Source organism: Hydra viridissima, unplaced genomic scaffold, assembly GCF_058129835.1.
Source record: "Hydra viridissima isolate aposymbiotic clone 2 unplaced genomic scaffold, HvirCarnegie_v1 scaffold_4, whole genome shotgun sequence".
In the NCBI taxonomy this organism is placed as follows: Eukaryota; Metazoa; Cnidaria; class Hydrozoa; order Anthoathecata; family Hydridae; genus Hydra; species Hydra viridissima.
The window spans coordinates 12794892-12814472 of NW_028324303.1; the positions used below are offsets into that span (position 1 = coordinate 12794892).

The window sequence follows — 19581 nt, forward strand, 5'->3', positions numbered from 1 at the left end:
TAATTTCCTTTTTTTTAAGTTTTAGTATTTAAAACTAGAAACACGAAACAAAATCTATTATTAAAAAAAATTACAATTATCAAATCATTAAATTTGGGTCTGTAAATTTGTCTTCGTTTAGAAATAGAAAAGACTTTTTAAAGTTTTTTCTTCTTTTTCATTTGTTAACAAAAGAAACTTGAATATATTTTTAACAGAATCACTTTGAGCTATGATCATCATAAAATATATTTAAAAGAAGTGATCTCTTTATTGATCACTTTGAACTTTGATTATCATGCATCATCTTGATAAATTATAAATTAATTAAAAAAACACAAAGCAAATATTTAAACTAAAAAAATACCAACTCACAAACTTTAACAATTTAATTGTCAATATATTAAATAAATATTGTCAGTATTGTTCTTGACAATGTAGAACAATAATGAACATAGCAAATAAATTATGCAGTACAAAAAAACACAAAATAATAAATACATTATAAATAACAAGAAAATTATAATTATGCTATTAAATTTGAATTAAAACATAGTGCTTGTTACAACAAACAAAGAACTAATTATAGCACCAGAATCGCCAAACTGATAGCAGAACTAGAATTATTAAAAGTACAAACTCATAAATAACTATTATAAAAGTATATACACAAAACAAACTAAAAATATAAACCATACAATTATTAATGTGAAACTGGTGTTTAAGAACAAAACTTTTAAAAATAATGTTAAAATAAATATTATAACTTAAATTAAATAAAACTTGCTAATCCTAGTGTTTAATTGAAATAATTTAGTGAATAAAAGTTCTGAATTTTATACAACTTCATAACTCTTAAAGTAATCACAAAAAAAGGAAAGTAAAAAAAAAATCACAACTAAAAAACTAATTCTGATTTGAAAAAAAAAAATTTTTTGGTGAATATTAACAAAAAGAAAAAAGTCATAAAACCCATCAAAAGACATCATCATCATATAAAAGCCATAAAAAAAAACATGGTAATAAAAATATATTCTCAATTCTCAATAAAATCTCTTAACTTAGCTCTGAAATTCAACATATAATTCAAGTTTTTTAACTTTAATACATCAGCTATAGAATAAAAGCTGCCATCATAATTAAATTCTGGAGAATTGTAACCAAATAAAGCATTTTCAATATCAACAGCTGCTTGTAAAGATTGTGTCGGAGAAGAGTAAGCAGGAAAAATCTTTGCATTCCAGATATTTTGTACAGAGCAATTTTCTGGCCATAAGCTCTTTTATGAACAAAAAAAAAAATGTATGCATATAAGTAGATTGAAAGTTTTTCAGTGAAATGCTTCAAATTTTTTACATCTAAAGCACAGCATATTAAAAAACTAAGAATAAACTTTTTGTATGCTAAAATAAATGTATTATTTAATTGTTTTAAATTGTTTTAAATTTAATTGCATCTAATAACTTAATTATATAGAAACAAAAAGCCAGTTAGTTATTTCTAAGGGTTTTAGTTACAGCTAAAGAAGAGAATACTATCATGAATTTTTCTAGTTAATTTACCACAAAGAAATTTTAAGTTAAAAGAAGGTAGAAAATGCCAAGAACATACACATACCCCAGTTAACTGCAGCAAAGATACAAGCTCATTTATAGGTTTTCCAAAAATCTTTAAACAACTAGTTTCTTTTTTGTCTATAACAGAAGCTTTCAAATCATCATTGATGTTGAAACTCAGAGTCACATAGTAAATACTTCCAAAGTCTGATATTGGAATTGTATGTAAAAATGTATTTGCTGGAACTGAGATTCCTTCTGGAAATGAACAATTACTAATTATACAGTTTCCACCAATCACATTAGCCACATTAAGAAGAGAATACTCAATGACAACATTTTCTCCGATGCAAGACAAATCTGGAATGTATGAATGAATAAAAACTTGCTGTTTATTAGTTTCACCATGAAGTTTATCTGTTTTCAACATTACATGATTTGAACATGATAACTCCTCCCTAGAAAACCCAAAACCTGAATATTATTAAAATTATTTAATAATTTAAACCAACAAATTACAATCACAATTGATTTGATACAAACAACTAAAACTTCCTAAAAATAATTATTTAACAATAGAACCTGAACTGTGACTAAACACACAATATTAAATCATTATTTAAGTCACCTTACATAAGAAATAGCTGAAGTTTGAAGATTTTTATGAATCTTAAACCTAATAATGTTTGACCTGTACAAATATAAGATTGTATGAATTACTTACATAAATACAATAGCTAAATTACCTAAAGACATTGTCAGTACAAAAATGATAGATATATTCTTTTGTTGTTCCAATATGATAAAACTTTGACTTGTCAAGCAAAAGAACATTAAGAGGTGTGTTTTTTAAAACATTAAAAATTTCCAGTCTTGTCTTTTCTAAATCATCAAGTACAACTGTAACATTTATAGTGTCTTTGCAATAATCTGCAGTAGCAGCTGGACCCAAAGACTGCAAAAAATCTGCAAATAATTAAAAAGCCATAAAGTAAACTAATGGTAAATAAATAATATCAAAGCATTTATCAAAGACAAACCATAAACATTAATTAATAAATTTCATTTTACATAAAATAAATTAAATGCAATACTGAATATTTAACATTATCTCTAACAAATAGCTTTATTTACAAATCTTACCTCCATAAGCATCTATTTCACAAGTTAATGGCCCATGCAATTTGTACCAATTTAACAACAACTTAGCGGTTTTGATATCCATAAAATATGCACTATCAGAGTAAATATATTCCTCACTGTCATTTAAAAACACAGCACCATGACTTCTCATTGACTCTTTAGTAGGTTTATGCAAAAACTGCTTGCAGTTTGCCATTTTTGTAGTGGTATTTGTCCTACGATTGGATTCTTTATTCTAAAATTTTAAAAAGAAAATTTATTCTATATTCTAAAAGTTTAAAAAGGAATATTTGTATTTGAAACTCTCTGACTTTTTTGTTATTAAAAAAAATTAAGAAACCATTTATTGTTTACAATTTAAAAGTTGTTCAATCTTAAAATAAAAATAAAAAACAAAAAAAATTAATTTACTAAAAGTAGTGGTTTCGATAATGATTAAAGCTTAAATGGGATGACCTGCAACTCTTCCTTACTTATTTTCACAATAACTACAGAAAAATTGTTTTTTTAAAGTTCTTTCTTTTTTTTTTTGGTTTTTTTAAACTGATCTTACCAGGATTTTAATTAAAAATCAGTTAGTTCCATTAACTAAAATATTAAATAATTTTATCAATTAAAATAATTAAATAATTTTATTAATTAGAATATTAAATAATTTTATACAGTTTTAAAAACCTTTTAAACTTTTTCTTTTTTAAATACAAAACACTAAAAAGTTTCTTATTTTGGTATACCTGAGTTAGACCATCAAGAACAAAAACACCATGTGTCAGACCTACATCAATTGGAGAACTATGTGCTAAAGCAGTTACACCTGGTCTTGCAAAAGTCCATTCATCCCCCTGCAAATCGTAAAGTTCAAAACAATCACTGCTTGCTACAAATATACCCGCATTCATCCTCTTTGGAAAATCAATGAACATTGCAAGCTTTGCTTCAATCATTTGATATATTGGATTACCTTTAAAAAATAAAAGTTATAATAAATCCTTTATTACAACAGGTAATAGCAGGAAACAAACTATGTGGTTTATATGTGTAAATTAAAATCCATTTTAATCATTTTTAGGCTAAATAAATGCAAATGAAATAAGTGAAGAAGATAGAAGAAATTTATAAATATTCTTAAAAGCTGTTGCTAAAAGAAATTTGAGAATTATTTATTACTATTTCTATTTGTCACAATTTTTTTATCTGAAATGGCTGCAAAAATATTTATTAAAACTTTAGTTCTGTTTTCTTTTATATTTTCTGTTGCTCAAACATTAGTGAAAAAATGAAATCAAAATTGTACCCAAAGTGGTAACCAAAATTTGAGTGAAACCAAAACCGAAATTTAAGTGAAACTAAACCAAAACAGGCTAAAACTTAAAAAAAATTGTTAAAAATCTCTAAATGTTTTTGGAATAGAAGTGAAATATGAAAGAGAAAAACACTGCAGAACTAGCTTACAAATACTGCATAAAGGTTGTTATTTCTATTCCAATAGGCTCTTCACAAAAACAAATAACCTGACATTATTTTAAACTTCATGTAATTATGTTAGAAATGCAAGCTCTCTAAATGATATTTAAATGTCGTGTGTTTTTTAAATTTTAAACTCATAACTTTCAACTCTCTTTCAGTTCTCTCAATAAAGTATTGCACTACAGAATAGAACTCATAACATGCAATTCTTTTAATGTCAAGAAAATTTTAAATTCTGTTATTTTAGATTCCAAAAATTTTCCAAAATTTTCTTTCAAACAGGAAAAGCAGCAGCATTTTTCCGAACATCTTAAAAAAATTTATCAAGAAAATTATCACATTATGGTTCTTAGCAAAATGTTATTTTTTCGCTCACTTTCAATCTACTTAATCACATACAAGTGTTACTTAGTTGATCCTCCTGGAAGGATTTAAGCCTCCATAAAAGTATCATTTATGATCATTATAATTTAAGCTTAAGTATAATTTCAATTTTTACAATTCAAACATTTAAAAGTTAAACATTTCAACATGTTAACTGAATGATCAAAAGCAACTAAAGTCATTATTTTTCCATTAATCAACAAAATTGCTTTTAAACATTGTTTAGAAGCTAAAATGAATAAATCCTACACCTTTGTGTCATATGCTAACCCCATATATGTAAGAAGCTGTTGCAGTAAAAAACAATTCTTTCCTATCAAAGAATCAAGATATTTGGCAGAGAATTATCAATTTTCAGTGCTACTAGAATAGACACATAATTCTAATTAATGAAGGTGTTTTATTTGTTTGTATGATAACCAATTATATGTAAGTAGCTGTTAAAATATGTGATTATATACAAAAATATTTTCAATGTTTTTAGATTTTATGCATTAAATTAGAAAACAAAAATTACCATTTGCTTAAATGTGAAAGCTAAAAAGTGGCGTCATAGTTTTAACTCCTTGTCAGAATTTTTGAAGTCTAAAAGATACTTTGCAGAAACAATGTGTAATTAATTCTTTTAGTATAATCAAGCACAAGTAAATAGATCTTACCAAAAGGGAGTGCTGTAAAAATTTTTCCAATAGCTGATGTTGAAGGAAGCCTCTGACTGTAACCACCTGATAAAAAAACAACCACTTTTAGACTCTCCAATTTCTCCCCATATATTTGGTCTAGCTCATCAATTATTGAGATTACAGCACCACCATTTCCTACCTTGACACCAATAGGGTCATGCATAATATGGTATGTAGGTGATAATGGCAACTCTTTGCGCTCAATTTTTTCTTTTATTTGCATTTCAAAAGCATCTTTCTGATTGCAATCTAAAGCACTAAGTACAACTACATCCCAGAACACCTCTGAAGAGTACTTTCCTCTCATCATATCAAACTTGTTTATTTTTTCAGTAGTTGCATCCCTAATTACTAAATCAGCCATCAGTAAAGCTTTTGTTATACACTTTATTTAATTTTAATAGTAACTGTATACTTCCCTGTGTGGGGAAATTAACAAAAGCATTAGAAAAAACAATCAATGTGTACATTAAAATATATATTGATTTTACAAATAGAGTTCTGTTTTTAATATGTCAGATGTAATTAAAATAAAAAAGTATTCAGAAATCCTCTAGGCTTTAATATCATTTATAAAAGGAATGGTTGGGTTTTAGCCAGGACAGCAATAATAACTGACAAAAAATATCATAAATTCTGGCAATATAAATACTATGTAGCAATTTTATCATGCATTTTTTTAATATGAGGGAGCAATAAAGCAAATAAAAGTGAGCTGATCCTTAGCTTGACTTTAAAGCTTAAAGTTATTGATTAACATTGGTTTTGTCTGAAAAATTTTGCAATTAAATTCATGAAGTCTTTACCATTTGAAAATTTTTCGTTTGAAAAAGTATTATAACGGTAAAAGTTTGCCAGTGAGGTTTTTGTTTTTGTTTTCACGGAAAAACCCCGATTTTTATATCAAATCGGCAAATATGTGCGAATTCCTGAAGAAAGATGATACTGATTTAAAGATTGATACTGATAAAAATAGATAAATCAAAACGGTTTCATGGACCATTTTAGTAGAGATTCCATCTCGGATGTTTGCTCCTATCTAAAGACGCTTCTAGATTATATATACATGTATGTATGTATGTATGTATGTATGTATGTATGTATGTATGTATGTATGTATGTATGTATGTATGTATGTATGTATGTATGTATGTATGTATGTATGTATGTATGTATGTATGTATGTATGTATGTATGTATGTATGTATGTATGTATGTATGTATATGATATGTATGATAAGCTTTTATTAACGCATTTAAAGCCATCATGTAAATGCAGACAAAGCTTATCTTACTTTACATCAAAACTTCTACGTTATAAAAAAAGAAGAAATATCGGAGAAAATCTTCTCATAGTTTGATGCCACTTTAATCAGCAGTAAATTTAAATAGCAGCATATGCGTATAGTTTATATATCGACATCCATGTCGAAGATAAAGATGAATGAAGGTACGCCGATTCGCCGAGCGTTGCAAAAACATTTTAGAAGACAGAGGGTGTTTCTTGCAACGAAAATTGATTAAAATCTTAACTTTGAAAATACTTTACAATTTTCAATGTCGCTTTAAAAACTATGCTTTATATGAAAAATATCATTAAACCTCCTTACACATTAGTCACGGGGAAAATTTTTTTGATTAAGTATTGGTACACTGAGAAAGTGTATTTTTGTATGATGGTACAAAGGGAAAATCTATTTTTGTATAATGGTACAGAGGAATCTAGACGACATAACACTAGCTTACTAATATTTTAATGGCTAGAATTCACTGCTTATGTCTGTAGTTTTATCATTTTTACTTTTTGAAGTAATTTACAAATTATTATCAAGGTTCTGAAAACTTTGAAAAAAACAGATTTGAAAACTCATATGGAATTACTAAAGTATATTTTAAAATGTTTTGTTTTTTAAAAATTTAAAAAAGAAATAAGTAACAGAAAATGAACATTTTAGATAAAGGAAAAATTTCTAGAAAGAGGAAGTACCCTTTGTAGTTTTTACAATAATTACCTGATCGAAGCTCAATTTAAAAAATCTTTCTAAAACCACTAACCTAGATTTAAACATTAAAATTTTCAAATTTTGAATATTTACCAGCCTATGCCATATCAAAATCTTAGAAGTGAAAAATATAATAAATTAAGTACCAAAAAGGCTCACAATAAAAATTTGTTTTTAAATTCAAGACAAATTATCTCTTGATCAATATAGCAACTTATCTCAATAAGATAATAAAACTTTGCATGCAATGACTTTATTACAAATTTCATTTCTTCAAAATGTTTTATGCAAAAAAAATGATCTGATCGCAAACTTAAAACGAAGAACAACGCCCAAAATATAGAACAGAATGATCCAGAAACAACATTTATTATCGAATCAATCTGAAGAGTAATTAAATTTGGTTTCCAAGTCTAAGTCTGGATCCAAGTTTAAGACCGAGTCTGAGTATGAGACACAAGATAGGTTCTTGGGGAACTTTCAGCAAAGCTAAAATTTGAGGTGAAAGAGACTTTCTTACTGTCTGCCAGTCCAACTTGGATTTGTGTCCTAAATGACAAGTTCATTAATATCTATTAGCTTGTGAAAAAATCCTGAACTCCATCCCTTAATATTAAGTCTCTTCTCTAATTTTAGAGTAAAAATCATCCTGTTATGTCTCAAATTTTTTACAGATTTGTAATGTAAACTGTTGTAACAAACTGCTGTAACTGTTGTTTATAATATAAATTGTTGTAAGCTTGTTTTTCTACAAAAATTAGCCCTTCTTTAATTTTTTATTAAGTAACCTACAAAATGGGAAGAAAAATGGCTCAAGAATGTATATGAACTTTATACAGGGTGTCCCAAAATGCTCTATCTGATTTGTTTTGGCTATAGCTTCTAAACTAATCAATTCTTCTGTATTTTACTTTAAGATAATTGAAGATAAACTCAAAAAAATTTATAAATAGATAATTACACTCCGCAACAACGTGGTACAGTAGTGTTGGTGTATGCACAAAATGATAATTCAATTGTTGCAACACAAAGTGAATTTCGACGACAATTTCCGGCACGAAATCCTGCTTTACCACTAACAGTTCAACAATAGGTAACTCGATTTGAAGAAGCAAGGATACATCCAATATGTTACAAACAGAAAGACCATGGCCTCGGCGTTCATAGAAAATATAAAGCGTGTATTCGAAAAAGTGCAAGAAGATCCAGAGACATCAATTAGAAAAAGAGCGCAACCGTAAGGCTTTCAAGATCATCAGTGCAAAATACAGTTTACTCAAGATAAAACCAAATCAAGAGCTCATATTAAATGACCATGAAAAACGCCTGGAGTACTCCCAAGTGGTACTAACTCTGCATAATCAAATTCCAGAATTTTCTTCAAAACTGTTAACGCCAGACGAAGCATTTCAAGCTGAAATGTAAATAAATAATATTGTAGACTCTGGAGAATTGCAAATCCGAGACAATCCCACTCAGGTCCTTTACAGGTCACTGTATGATGCGGAGTAACGGCCAAATTCATTTTCGGACCGTATTTTTTTTGAAGATGACAGAGGTGACGCAGTTCCAATAAATGGCGCACACTACTGACAAATGATTGAACAATGTTTGGCCCGAAATAAACTGCTTAGAACTGCAGAATATATACTATCTAAAGCCTAAAGTATAAATGAACGACTTTATGTCAGCAACTTTATGTCTGTTAAAATAAAATATCAGAGCCGAAATCGCAAAATAACATAGGATTTGCTGCATTCTATTATGTAGAATGCGATAAAAAGAGCTCAAATTTGCCAGTCATTTGACTAAAATGGCGCCCTTATAAGACAAATGAATGACAAATTCAAAAGAAATCTAGGTTCGTAGTGCTCAGACTAAAGTAAGCAAACGACAGTGCAAGATGTACACTATTTACAAAAAAAAATACATAGCAAGCAACAAAAGTCGTGGGAAAAAAAAACCCTTATCCTCAACTCGATGGGTCTGTTAAAGAGTAAAAATTAAAGCAGTAATGACGTTGATGCAGTATGATAAATATTTAGGAATATTTACTTTAGAATGCTAAAAATATCAAAACAAAGCAATCATTAAAAGAACCGCACATCAACGTTTGGTACAGCATACACGTATCTACCAGAATGAATGATTATAAGCCGATCTTGACAATTTATCAAGTTGTTAAATTTTTAAATTAATAAATTATTAAAAGCGATTTAGTATACCTCTGCGGTTGTAACTTCTCGTATGATATTCTTGTCTTCATGATATTAGAAGATTTGTTTGCGCAAATAAAAAGAACAGAACTTTTACATAATTAGGGTGAGGAGGATATGGTTTCAAAGAAATGTTCTTTTATGAGTCCGTTGAACTATCAGAGATGATAACTGTTTTCATTTTAAAGTATTTTATTTGGAGAGTTTTTTGAAACATTCGTTAACACGGTTCAGTAGTTTGCTTATAAATATTATAACTTTATCGGTCAATTATTTGCCGTAATTGCACATTTTCACAACTATTTCCCGGAAGTAATAGAAAAAAATTGGTTAAAAAAGTTTCAAAAGAAACATTTAAAGTTCAAATATATAAGATATAGCAGGTTAGATTTTGAGTTCAAGGTTATTATTAGATTTATTGATAAGTTTCTTTATAAGTTATAAAATTTTACAAAATAGATCGTTACAAGTTATAAAATTTTACAAAATGGATTGTTATAAATTATAAAATTTTTTGAAATGGATTGTTAATACTTTTATTATCTTGTAAACTAAACACAACTCATTTGAGATGGAAAAACGAAAGAAATTTTAAAAATCACCTTTAAATTTTTACTTGATTCAAACATATAACATTCGATCGAAGAAAAGTGCGAGACAACCGAAACACCAGGTGGACACACAATAATACAATTGCAAGAAAAATAAATCAGTCACACCGTTAAAGTTTAAAAATGTTTTCGCAATAACGATCAGAAATTCAATTGCAATAAGATTGTTCGATTAGTAAGGTTCGCGACAATTATGTAACTATTTTATGTCTTTTACAAACAAGTCGAGACCAGAGACAAACGCTAATTAAAAGATAACTGGTAAAACCTGTTTTACAAAACCATAACTCAGAGATTGAAGCAAAAGCACTAGACGGACTTAAAGATAAAAATATATTGTCTATACGAGAGCAACACTTGATTTAAGAAACATTTACGAACACATAGAAAAAGAATGGTTGAGAAAATCTAGCGGATTTTTTGAAATTTTTTGAGATTTCTAAAAAGAAAATCAAAAGGATTTTCTTTTGAGAGAAAATAATCACTCATCAGAGTTAGAAAAAAATATCATTGCAGAAAGAGGAGTGGAATCTAAGTTAAACGTTTGTCTATTTTCTGATACCTGTTTGTCATAAAATAAAAAATCTAATGATTTTTATTATTTTAAGGAACTCGTGGAGAAATGCACTGTGTTTAGAAATTTTTCCTATCAGAGTTCACTTTTTTACCTCCTTATCAGTGTTTTTTACCTCCTGAACAGTGTTTGGGCAAATAGAAAAAGTTGGTCAAAAGAAAAAAAACAATTTTTTCTTCACTGAAGTATTATAATGTAATCTCAAGACACGAATGAGTTTTAAAATAAAGAGAAATTTGGTTTTTAAAAGATAATATCAATATCATTAGAAAGATATTTTTGTCATTTGTTTGTATATGAAATGCACATATCTAAGAAATTATCAAGCTCAATGATTCAAAATATTCAATACGATGGCGCCAAAGTTGATGCTGATTTTACGGCAGTATGCTGTGTGTTCTTAAAAAAAAAAATTTTCCTAATCGACAACTCACACAACTTTAATTTTTTTTACATCTTAATATGTAAAATAAAGAATTTGAATTTTATTCTGCTTCATTGAACAACATCTCTTCCTTAAACAGAAAAGCTTTGAAGCAAATTGAATCAGTGTTTTTTAAAAGGGCTGATTTGATATTTTTTTTTAAATTCACTTTTTGTGTGTTTTGTGTCCTTCTATGATAGCTTCATCAGTTTATGTTAAAAATGTGTTTAAATTTTATCTTCTTACAGAAATAAAGCCACCTGAAAGTTTTTGATTTTTTTTTAAAAGGCAAATTTGTTTCAAATATGCCCTTTTTAAAAAAATCACTCTCCAGCTGATTCGTACTTTTAGCCGCAATACGCGGAAAATATAAACAGTTTCGATTTCGAAATATTCGATTTTTTTTAAAAGGGCCAATTTTTCGAAATTTCATTAATTAATTATTAACAAACGAAATGTTATAACAATTATTAAAGTGTACTAAGATATTACTCTTGCATATATTTTTTAAAAATATATTACACAAATTCTGTATATTTAATATTAAGAGATGTAAAAGAGTTTTTTTTAGTTTTCTCAAAAACGGGTTTTGAGCAAATCAGCCCTTTTAAAAAACACTGATTCAATTGGCACACGTGTTTGGACTGCTTTTCAGAATTGTGTTAAAATACCTGCGCTGTTTTACCTATAAAAATGACGCTACCACATACGCTACAAGATGAAGCCTTTATTTACGTCAATAAATACTTTTTTTGTCAAATTTGACGTCAAATCTGATGTTAATTATTGATCAGAAAAGGCAGTTGAAATGACTGGATGCGTAGTGTGTCAATCTTGCCGAAACGAAAACAAATGAAATGAGTTATAGTACTGCAAGGTATCGTTTATTTTCTTCATCAATGTAAATTTTAGTATAAGTTTTTTGAAAATATAATAAAAATATATTTTTTTTTTTTTAGGAAAAAACTTAATCGATATTTAAGCGAATACCGCACGAGATTGCTGGTGTCTCTGGGATTTTTAGTTGCAACTATCAATTTTGGTTTTATAACAAACGACTTTATACAATTGATAGAAGTACCCAGGCTATTGAATTCCTCGCAGAAGTACACAGATATTCTAATAGTATATTCTAATACTTATTTAAAAAGATAAAAAAAAAAAAAACTTGATATACTTTACATATAATTCTTATCTTTACACGCTAGATATGTAACCCTAAGTTATCGAGTTTTAGTTTTTTGTACGAAGTACTTTTGAGTTTTAGTTTTTTGTACGAAGTACTTTTGCAGAAGTTCGGGATAAAAGTTCATGACAGCAATAATAGCTTTTAGTTTACAAAAAAATGTGTTTGAATAAACATTAAATTGATTTTTTTGTCAACATTTTGCATATTGCCTATTGAACTGTCTTATTTTGGGAGGTACCCATGGTTAAATAGTAAATGGTAGTGTCACTCTTTGTGTGTCAATTTTTATATTAAATTTTTATTTTTAAATGCTGCTATCTTTTAAAAATTACAAAGTTTTGTTAAGTTCAGTTTTAATATAGCTTTTGCAGATCTTTGGTTTCAATTTAGCTTTCGCAGATCTTTGGATTCTACTGCAGCTTGACGGTTGTTGTTTATAAAATAGCTCAGCGCAATAAGTTGAACTCCATTTGTGTCTGGAACCTTGGTATGTTTATTTTTATTAGCATTACTTTTTGTAAAATAATAAAATGATTTTTAATTTTCTTACCTTTATACCACTTTTATACTACCATAGTTTGGAACTCTGTAGTTGCACTGATGCGGGTAACATACGAAGCCATTCTCATAAACAATCAAATAGCGGTTTTTGAGAACGATTATAATGAAGATAGAAAGATTCAAGATTGTTCCTCCTAAAAATTAAATTTATTCAATGAAAAGAAGAACGAAATCAAAGAAGACATTTTTGGCTTTGCAGAGTTTGAAGAGACATCAATGTTAATGGAGAAGGGGCGATTGATGGAACCAGAGCCTCGTAGTAAAATTGCTCCATTCATTCAGGAAGTATGATTATTGAAGAACCATTTTTTTTTTAATTTTTGAATGTTGCTTATAGAAGTTGGAGGAAAATTTTTTAGGAACTTCTTTTGTTGAATTACTGTGTGAATGTTGTGTGAATTTTTTAAGAATTAATTTTAGAATGATTAACTAAAAAGAATGATTTGGTCTTTCCCCTAGTGAACTTTTATGATAAATTAGACATCAAAAAAATAGTGTCTAAAAGTGGAAAAGATATAACGAAAAAACTTAATGATTTAAAAAAGTTGAACCAGGGTTAGCTATTTTTGCAGCGCTTACTCTCTGGTAAAAACTTTTTTCCATTTAACGTTTATTAAAAAATATGATTGCAATGAAAAATTTTTTAAAACTTGCAATATTATCTTTTAAATAGATAATTTCTGCAGCTAACACATTCGCCTGAATGTGTAAACTGCAAAATGAATACATAAGCCTAGCAGATGCATACCATTATAAGAAAATAAAAATCTCAAACCACTAATCAGTTCAATTCAAAGTAGATTCTATCAAGCCGTACACAGATTTTACCATTTAGCATCCACGCTATGCCCATAGAAAAACCTAAACTAGACAGGATATTCCAGATAAAATGGCGGGAGATTCGCTAATGGCGCATAGACCAAAAAAAAAAAATCATCAACATTTCGGCATTCTCTTTCTGTAATATGACGAAGAAGATATTTTCAACATCGCGGGAGAAAGGTATTCTGTAGAACACAAAATTTAACAATTACAGTCAGTGTATTTACAATTTGCAGTACGTCTCTTATCTTCACCGGCAAGTTCAGCTTTCATTGAACATATTTTCCAACTTTGGAATCACAAGATAAGGAATAATCTTGATTCTGAAAAAGCAATAACGAAATATAACCTGCACAAACTAACTTGAAAACATCTTTAATAACACTGAAGCTGGGGTTTTATTGAAGAAGTTAGAGCTTTATGGCTATAAGACAATCCCAGTTTACCAACAAGCGACCTGCAGCTAACGGTTTTTACTATTACAAGTAAAACTGCACTGAGCTATGATGCACTTTAACTCTACAAATAAACTAGCGAATTTTCACTTTTGATGTTTTAACAGTTCAATGATCACCAGCTTAATTATCACAAATGGTAATTTACTTTAATTCATAAGATAGACTATTATTTACATGGCTTTCACCAGAAGCAAACAATCAAAAACAAATGTAAATTGAAGCATTTATACAATGAGTTTTTATATATTTTTGTTCCTTTTAACCAATATTCTGGCTGTCCGACCAAAATGTTTTTGCCGCATAAATTAAAGCGTTTTTTGATCTAACACCAAATACTTTTTTCGTATTTTTTAAAACCTTTTTTCCCTATTAAAATTAAAATTTGTGCTAACAAAATATTTATTTTTATGTGTCATTATATGAACAAAATAATATAGTTTTTATATACTAAAAAGTACGGCAAATTATTAACACCGGCCCTAAAAGTTAACAGCATACACACCTCAGATTATAGCCATCTGGTAGACGCTTTAACAAGAATGTCACTCTTAGTAGCAATACTTAACATTTCAAAGTATGTCAGTAGTAAAAAAAGGGTTTTAAAAAAAAAGACGAAGAAGTTTTAAAGTTAAAAAACCAAGAAGTGCTATTGGTTGTTAAATGATTTTGACCAAAAAAAGTACATTGTAGAAATTACCCATTAAAATAAATTCCTCGTTATTATACATTCACCACATATGGACACAAAAATATATATTTAGGATTAGGCAACTTTAATTGCTTTAAACGAGATATTTTCATCCATTTTGTTAACTGTAATATCAGCTAAATTATTAGAACAGATTGAGTTTCGTTCTTTATCTTAATCGCGCTCCGTTTTTTTATTTTGACGAACTTGCTTGAAGGGTCATAATTTACACAGTTAATTATCTTCAACTCTTATTTCCGAATTAAGATTAGGGTTTAACATTGGATCGTTTGAAGCATAATATCTGCCATAGCTCGCGATTAAGTACACGACAATCACAAACAGACCGAAAAACACCAGAAACATAAAATATCGTTTCAAAGGGGCATTTTTTGATTTCTTCTCAACGCTTTGGTTTATTCTGAAAATATATTGAAGAGAATAAGAAATGTATAACATAAAGATTAATTACAAAAATAATTACCTGTATTGTATAGATTGTGCAATATCGTTAAAATTATGTATATCATGTAATTCAAAAAATGAGAATGAACAAGTGTGAATCACAAATGAAAACCAGAAATATAATTTTAAAAACATAACACTCATCTAAGATTGCTCTCATAAATTTACAAGAATCATTCCTTAAGTCTTACTTAAGTAGGTTTCCTATCCAGTGAGTTATTCCTCTTCTTTTATACTTGTTGTCATCATGATCAAAAGAAATATCAACTTTAGCATCATAACGTGTGGAATCAACCACTTTGTGAATGGGAGAAGCACCTTATTGAAAACATACTTTTAGTTAAGTTCACTTTCGGAAACATAACTTAAAAAAAAAAAAAAAGCGATATTTTAAATACTTGTTGAAAAAAATGCACAATAAAAAAATATTGATGTAACAGTCTAAAACATACTATCATTTATGTACTTCTCTCGACCATATGTTTGAGCATCAGGTTGCTTAGATAAAGGTACAAAAGGAGTTTTTATGGTACTTGATAGTGGCTTGTAAACTGATATCGGAGTGGAAGTTTGAATACGATTGTCCTCTACAATTGCTGGCATTTTATATATTATAAAATTTATTGTAAATAACTTCATAATTTTTATAAAGAATTTTTAAATAGCTATTATAGATTAGTATAAAAATACTTTAAAATAGTGATAAACACTCATAAACATTTATTGGTTAAAATAAACAAACTGCAGAGATGAAAAGTTGATTTCCAGTAACTAAACTTATTATGCACATTGCAACGTTTATATAAACAAAAATTTACATCTCACTATTATGGTTAAACAAAGAAAATACCTGGAGTTACAGACTGTACTTCAGATTTCTGCTCAACCTATTACAAAAATATTTCTAACTGAAGAACATAAATTATTCTTTATGATTTTCTGCTAGAATGTGTTTACCACATTAAACTTTGCAAAACTATTATGCCATCATTAGAGTATAAATTGACACATACCAGTTTTTCAGGTTTCAATCCAAGTCCACGCCTTCCCCATGCAACAGTCAAAAAACGCTGTCTAATAACATCAGCAACAGGAGAGACCAATGCAGTGCTGGGAAAAACTGGAGCCTTAATATTAATAACAATTTGCAATTAAAAACTTATAAAGCTCAATAGTTGGCTGGGGATGTACGATAGTATAACACATAAAATACACTGCAATTTATCAACCTTGCAATCAGGGCATTGATATGATGCAGAACTTGCATTTTCTGGAAATTTTAAAGCCCATTTATTGAAACAGTCCCAATGAAACAAATCTAAAATAAAAATAATAAAATTAATGATCATAAATAAAATCTTATAAACTGTAAAACAAGAATAAAATACTTATAAAAAAATAACATGAAAACTTATTACTATCTAATGATAATAAAAGTTTATATTATTTTATGATGCTAATTGTTAACATTATTTCTGAAAATTCAATTTAATTTATTTTTAAGCCTATATAATTTTAACTATATGTAACAATATTAGTGCCTATGTCATTTAAATAATATACAATGGATTTGTATGCAATATTAAAATAACACCACACTTATTATTTAAGAAAGAATAGAAAAAAATAGGTCAAAATGAGAAGATTTAAATATGTGAAAAGTAAAGAAAGTGTTTTTAAATTAATAATAAAAATAGTTATCATAAAATTACAAACCATAACAGGTTAGACGAATAACTTCACCACTTTTAACTGATTCAAGACACAGAGAACAAGTCTCACTGTAGTCACTGTCTTGCAGCCAGTTGACATAAGATTTAATGATACACTAACATTACAAAACATCATAATCATTGCTTGTACTATACTCAAAGAAAATAGAATAAAAAACAATAAAAAGCAACAGTAATGCTTTGAAATACCAACAACTTTACAACATTTTCAATAAATTAAATCTGTTGAATGAACAGTAGGATTGGTAATTTAAAACTTATTGGAACTATCTACATATCTATTAGGGATATAAATTCCTAAAAGCTGTGCATATTTTGCAGTATTTTATTTGCAGCATATTACAAAGAAATATCTCTTTAACTAGTTATATTACCAGTCACAAATTGAACCAACATTACAGTCCTTGCTGCTGACTTGAAGGGGACAGTCTCAAAGAATCTTCCTTGTAATAAAGAAGGATTCTTTAAGACATTCCTCTAACAGTCTTTGCTGCTGCTTGTAGGACTGGAGCCTGATTCCAAGAGAAGTAGGATCTCTCTCAGATAAGTTTCTAAGCTTATGATGGATTTAAAATTTGTTAAAATATAACTAAGCATGTTATGAAGATTGTTGAAAATAAGATTTTTCAGTTGCAGATGAAAATGTTCCCATTGAAAAACTTTTCAGATTGTAAAGATGGTCTTGAGGCTGCTACAATCAGAATTCTATCTAGTGGCAACAGGTTTCTCAATTTAGAGGGTAGTCATACTGATCTGTTTGTGCTTTAACTAGATTTATGCTCAGTCTTAAGTGCATTTTGCAACCAAATGGTTAACCCTAACAATAACAAAGTTCACAATTTAGTCAGAGAGACTCCCCCTTGCAATCCATTATCAAGTTGGTGGTTAGGGTATCAAACAGAACCAGTAAAAACATTCTTCTTACTAAGTTCTCTCTAGTTTTTAGTTCTAAAGACTAGCATTGTTAGTAATACTAAATAGCTTTTTATTACAAACCAGTTCAAATGTAATTAAAGAAAATTTTACTTTCTATTTACTTTTCCTTCTCATAAAGTTCTGCAGTAACTCTTATCTAAAATCAAAAGTTAAAGCATTAAAACAATCATTTCCCTTAGAGGTCCATTCATCTGTTGCGATAAAAAAAATCCATAGTCCTCAAAGCTGCTCATACTTAAGAGTAATCTAGTTAATCTTGATAGATTTTTGCTCCATTTCTTCTCTGATATGGTATCCAGCACAAATGGGCCAGTAAACCTCTTGTAAATTAGCTAATTTATAAGCAACATTCTTTTTTGCAATAATTGCATGCAACGTTAGTATTGATTTTACCCTTATTTATTTTTTATTTTTCATAAAGCAATATTGACTTTTGTTAGTGTGATTGCAAGTAATATATAATAATATATGCCTAGTACTTTAAACAAAATCATAAAGGTTCTTATGCAGTGATAATAGTTTATCACTTGTATACTCAGCAAAAAAAATTTATAAATTAACAAAAACTTGGTAATAACAATAATAAATAAAAAAAAAAAAAACACACAATGCAAATTTAAAAAAGTTGAAGTAAAAAATATTCCTACTAATTAGATTTTATGTGCCTTTAAAACTCAAGAAAAAAGAAATACTTTCTCTGCGATTGAAAATTATTTCATGCAAGTTTTAGACATTAAAAATTAGAATTTTTCTACATTCCTATTCCAATGTATACTTACTTAACTAATGATTCACTTACTTTTGGTTAAAATTGTACTGTATTAATTTTTTATAAACTCTTAAAACAATTAAACTACTTATTATGCAGAAGTCTACAGTACTTAATAACTCTATATATAATAATAAATAATAACAAGTTGATTTACAATCCTCTTCAGAATTTGGAAGAAAAAAACTTTTAGACTTTTCCCCTGTTTTGTATATCAGTAAACAATATTGGGAAAAGTAGAGTGAGTTTTCTAAATTTTTTTTTATTTAGTACTTATAAAACTTGATTTTAACTTTGACTGTTGTTGAAATCAAGTTCAACTTATTTGTTTAGAGGCTCTTTAAAGGTATATAGCTATTTGGTTATAGCTATAAAAAAGTTTTAACTTATTAACCATTGTCTTTATGCACTAATGTATATAGACTTTATTCTTAAAAATACTTTTCCGATTGCTGTGTTAAGTATCAAATTTAATTCAAATTCAAATTTTTTTTTAGCTAGACAATTTTTCAAAGTTAAAAGAGATAACTAACCCGTTGATGGTCTTTGACAATGCATGATTCACAAACATTCATGCGGCAAACATAGCAGAACTGATTGGTGACATTTCTTTGCTTGCATTTACAGACACCCATAGCTCAATACAACTTTTAGCTAAATCTTTCTAAACACGTAATACCGAGAAAATGTCGCCATTATGTATGTGTATATTTTGAACACGATTTTTATGGGTTCACATGTATTTTTAAAAGGATAAATTTCGGCTCTTCAAACGTTGCTCTACGTAGGAGTTCGCAGTATATGTGTTAAATTTAATAGTTTTTTTTTTTGTTTTTCATCCTGAGTAAGGACGTCCAAAAATCCCAAGCAACTATCTTACAGCTATGTATCAGTGCTTCAGATGTATGCAGGGTCCCAAA

General features: G+C 28.1%; 3 protein-coding genes across 4 annotated transcripts; 1 reads left to right on the forward strand and 2 right to left on the reverse strand.

Annotated features, from left to right (window-relative positions):
- Window positions 1-143: 143 nt before the first annotated feature.
- LOC145183506 (fucose-1-phosphate guanylyltransferase-like) lies at window positions 144-5652 on the reverse strand. Its single transcript, XM_090084731.1, has 6 exons — window positions 5189-5652; window positions 3413-3639; window positions 2679-2913; window positions 2282-2501; window positions 1597-1993; window positions 144-1258 (listed from the first exon to the last, which is right to left on the reverse strand). The coding sequence occupies exons 1-6, from the start codon at window positions 5574-5576 to the stop codon at window positions 1016-1018; spliced, it is 1710 nt and encodes a 569-aa protein (XP_089940857.1). The 5' UTR covers window positions 5577-5652; the 3' UTR covers window positions 144-1015.
- A 4757-nt stretch (window positions 5653-10409) lies between these two features.
- Window positions 10410-14310, forward strand: LOC149889965 (uncharacterized). Of its 2 annotated transcripts, none has more exons than XR_016452053.1 (4): window positions 10410-11917; window positions 12000-12146; window positions 12620-12716; window positions 12807-14310. XR_016452053.1 is itself a non-coding variant. In XM_090085987.1 (4 exons), the coding sequence occupies exons 1-4, from the start codon at window positions 11898-11900 to the stop codon at window positions 12926-12928; spliced, it is 405 nt and encodes a 134-aa protein (XP_089942113.1). In that variant the 5' UTR covers window positions 11809-11897; the 3' UTR covers window positions 12929-13031. The 2 variants fall into 2 exon arrangements, 1 of the variants encoding a protein (XP_089942113.1); XM_090085987.1 differs by having other exon boundaries at window positions 11809-11917; window positions 12000-12165; window positions 12807-13031.
- A 377-nt stretch (window positions 14311-14687) lies between these two features.
- On the reverse strand, window positions 14688-19391 carry LOC145183628 (zinc finger protein-like 1 homolog). The gene is made up of 8 exons (XM_090085986.1): window positions 19195-19391; window positions 16940-17051; window positions 16453-16541; window positions 16237-16350; window positions 16074-16110; window positions 15676-15819; window positions 15415-15541; window positions 14688-15179 (listed from the first exon to the last, which is right to left on the reverse strand). The coding sequence occupies exons 1-8, from the start codon at window positions 19294-19296 to the stop codon at window positions 14993-14995; spliced, it is 912 nt and encodes a 303-aa protein (XP_089942112.1). The 5' UTR covers window positions 19297-19391; the 3' UTR covers window positions 14688-14992.
- Window positions 19392-19581: the final 190 nt, after the last annotated feature.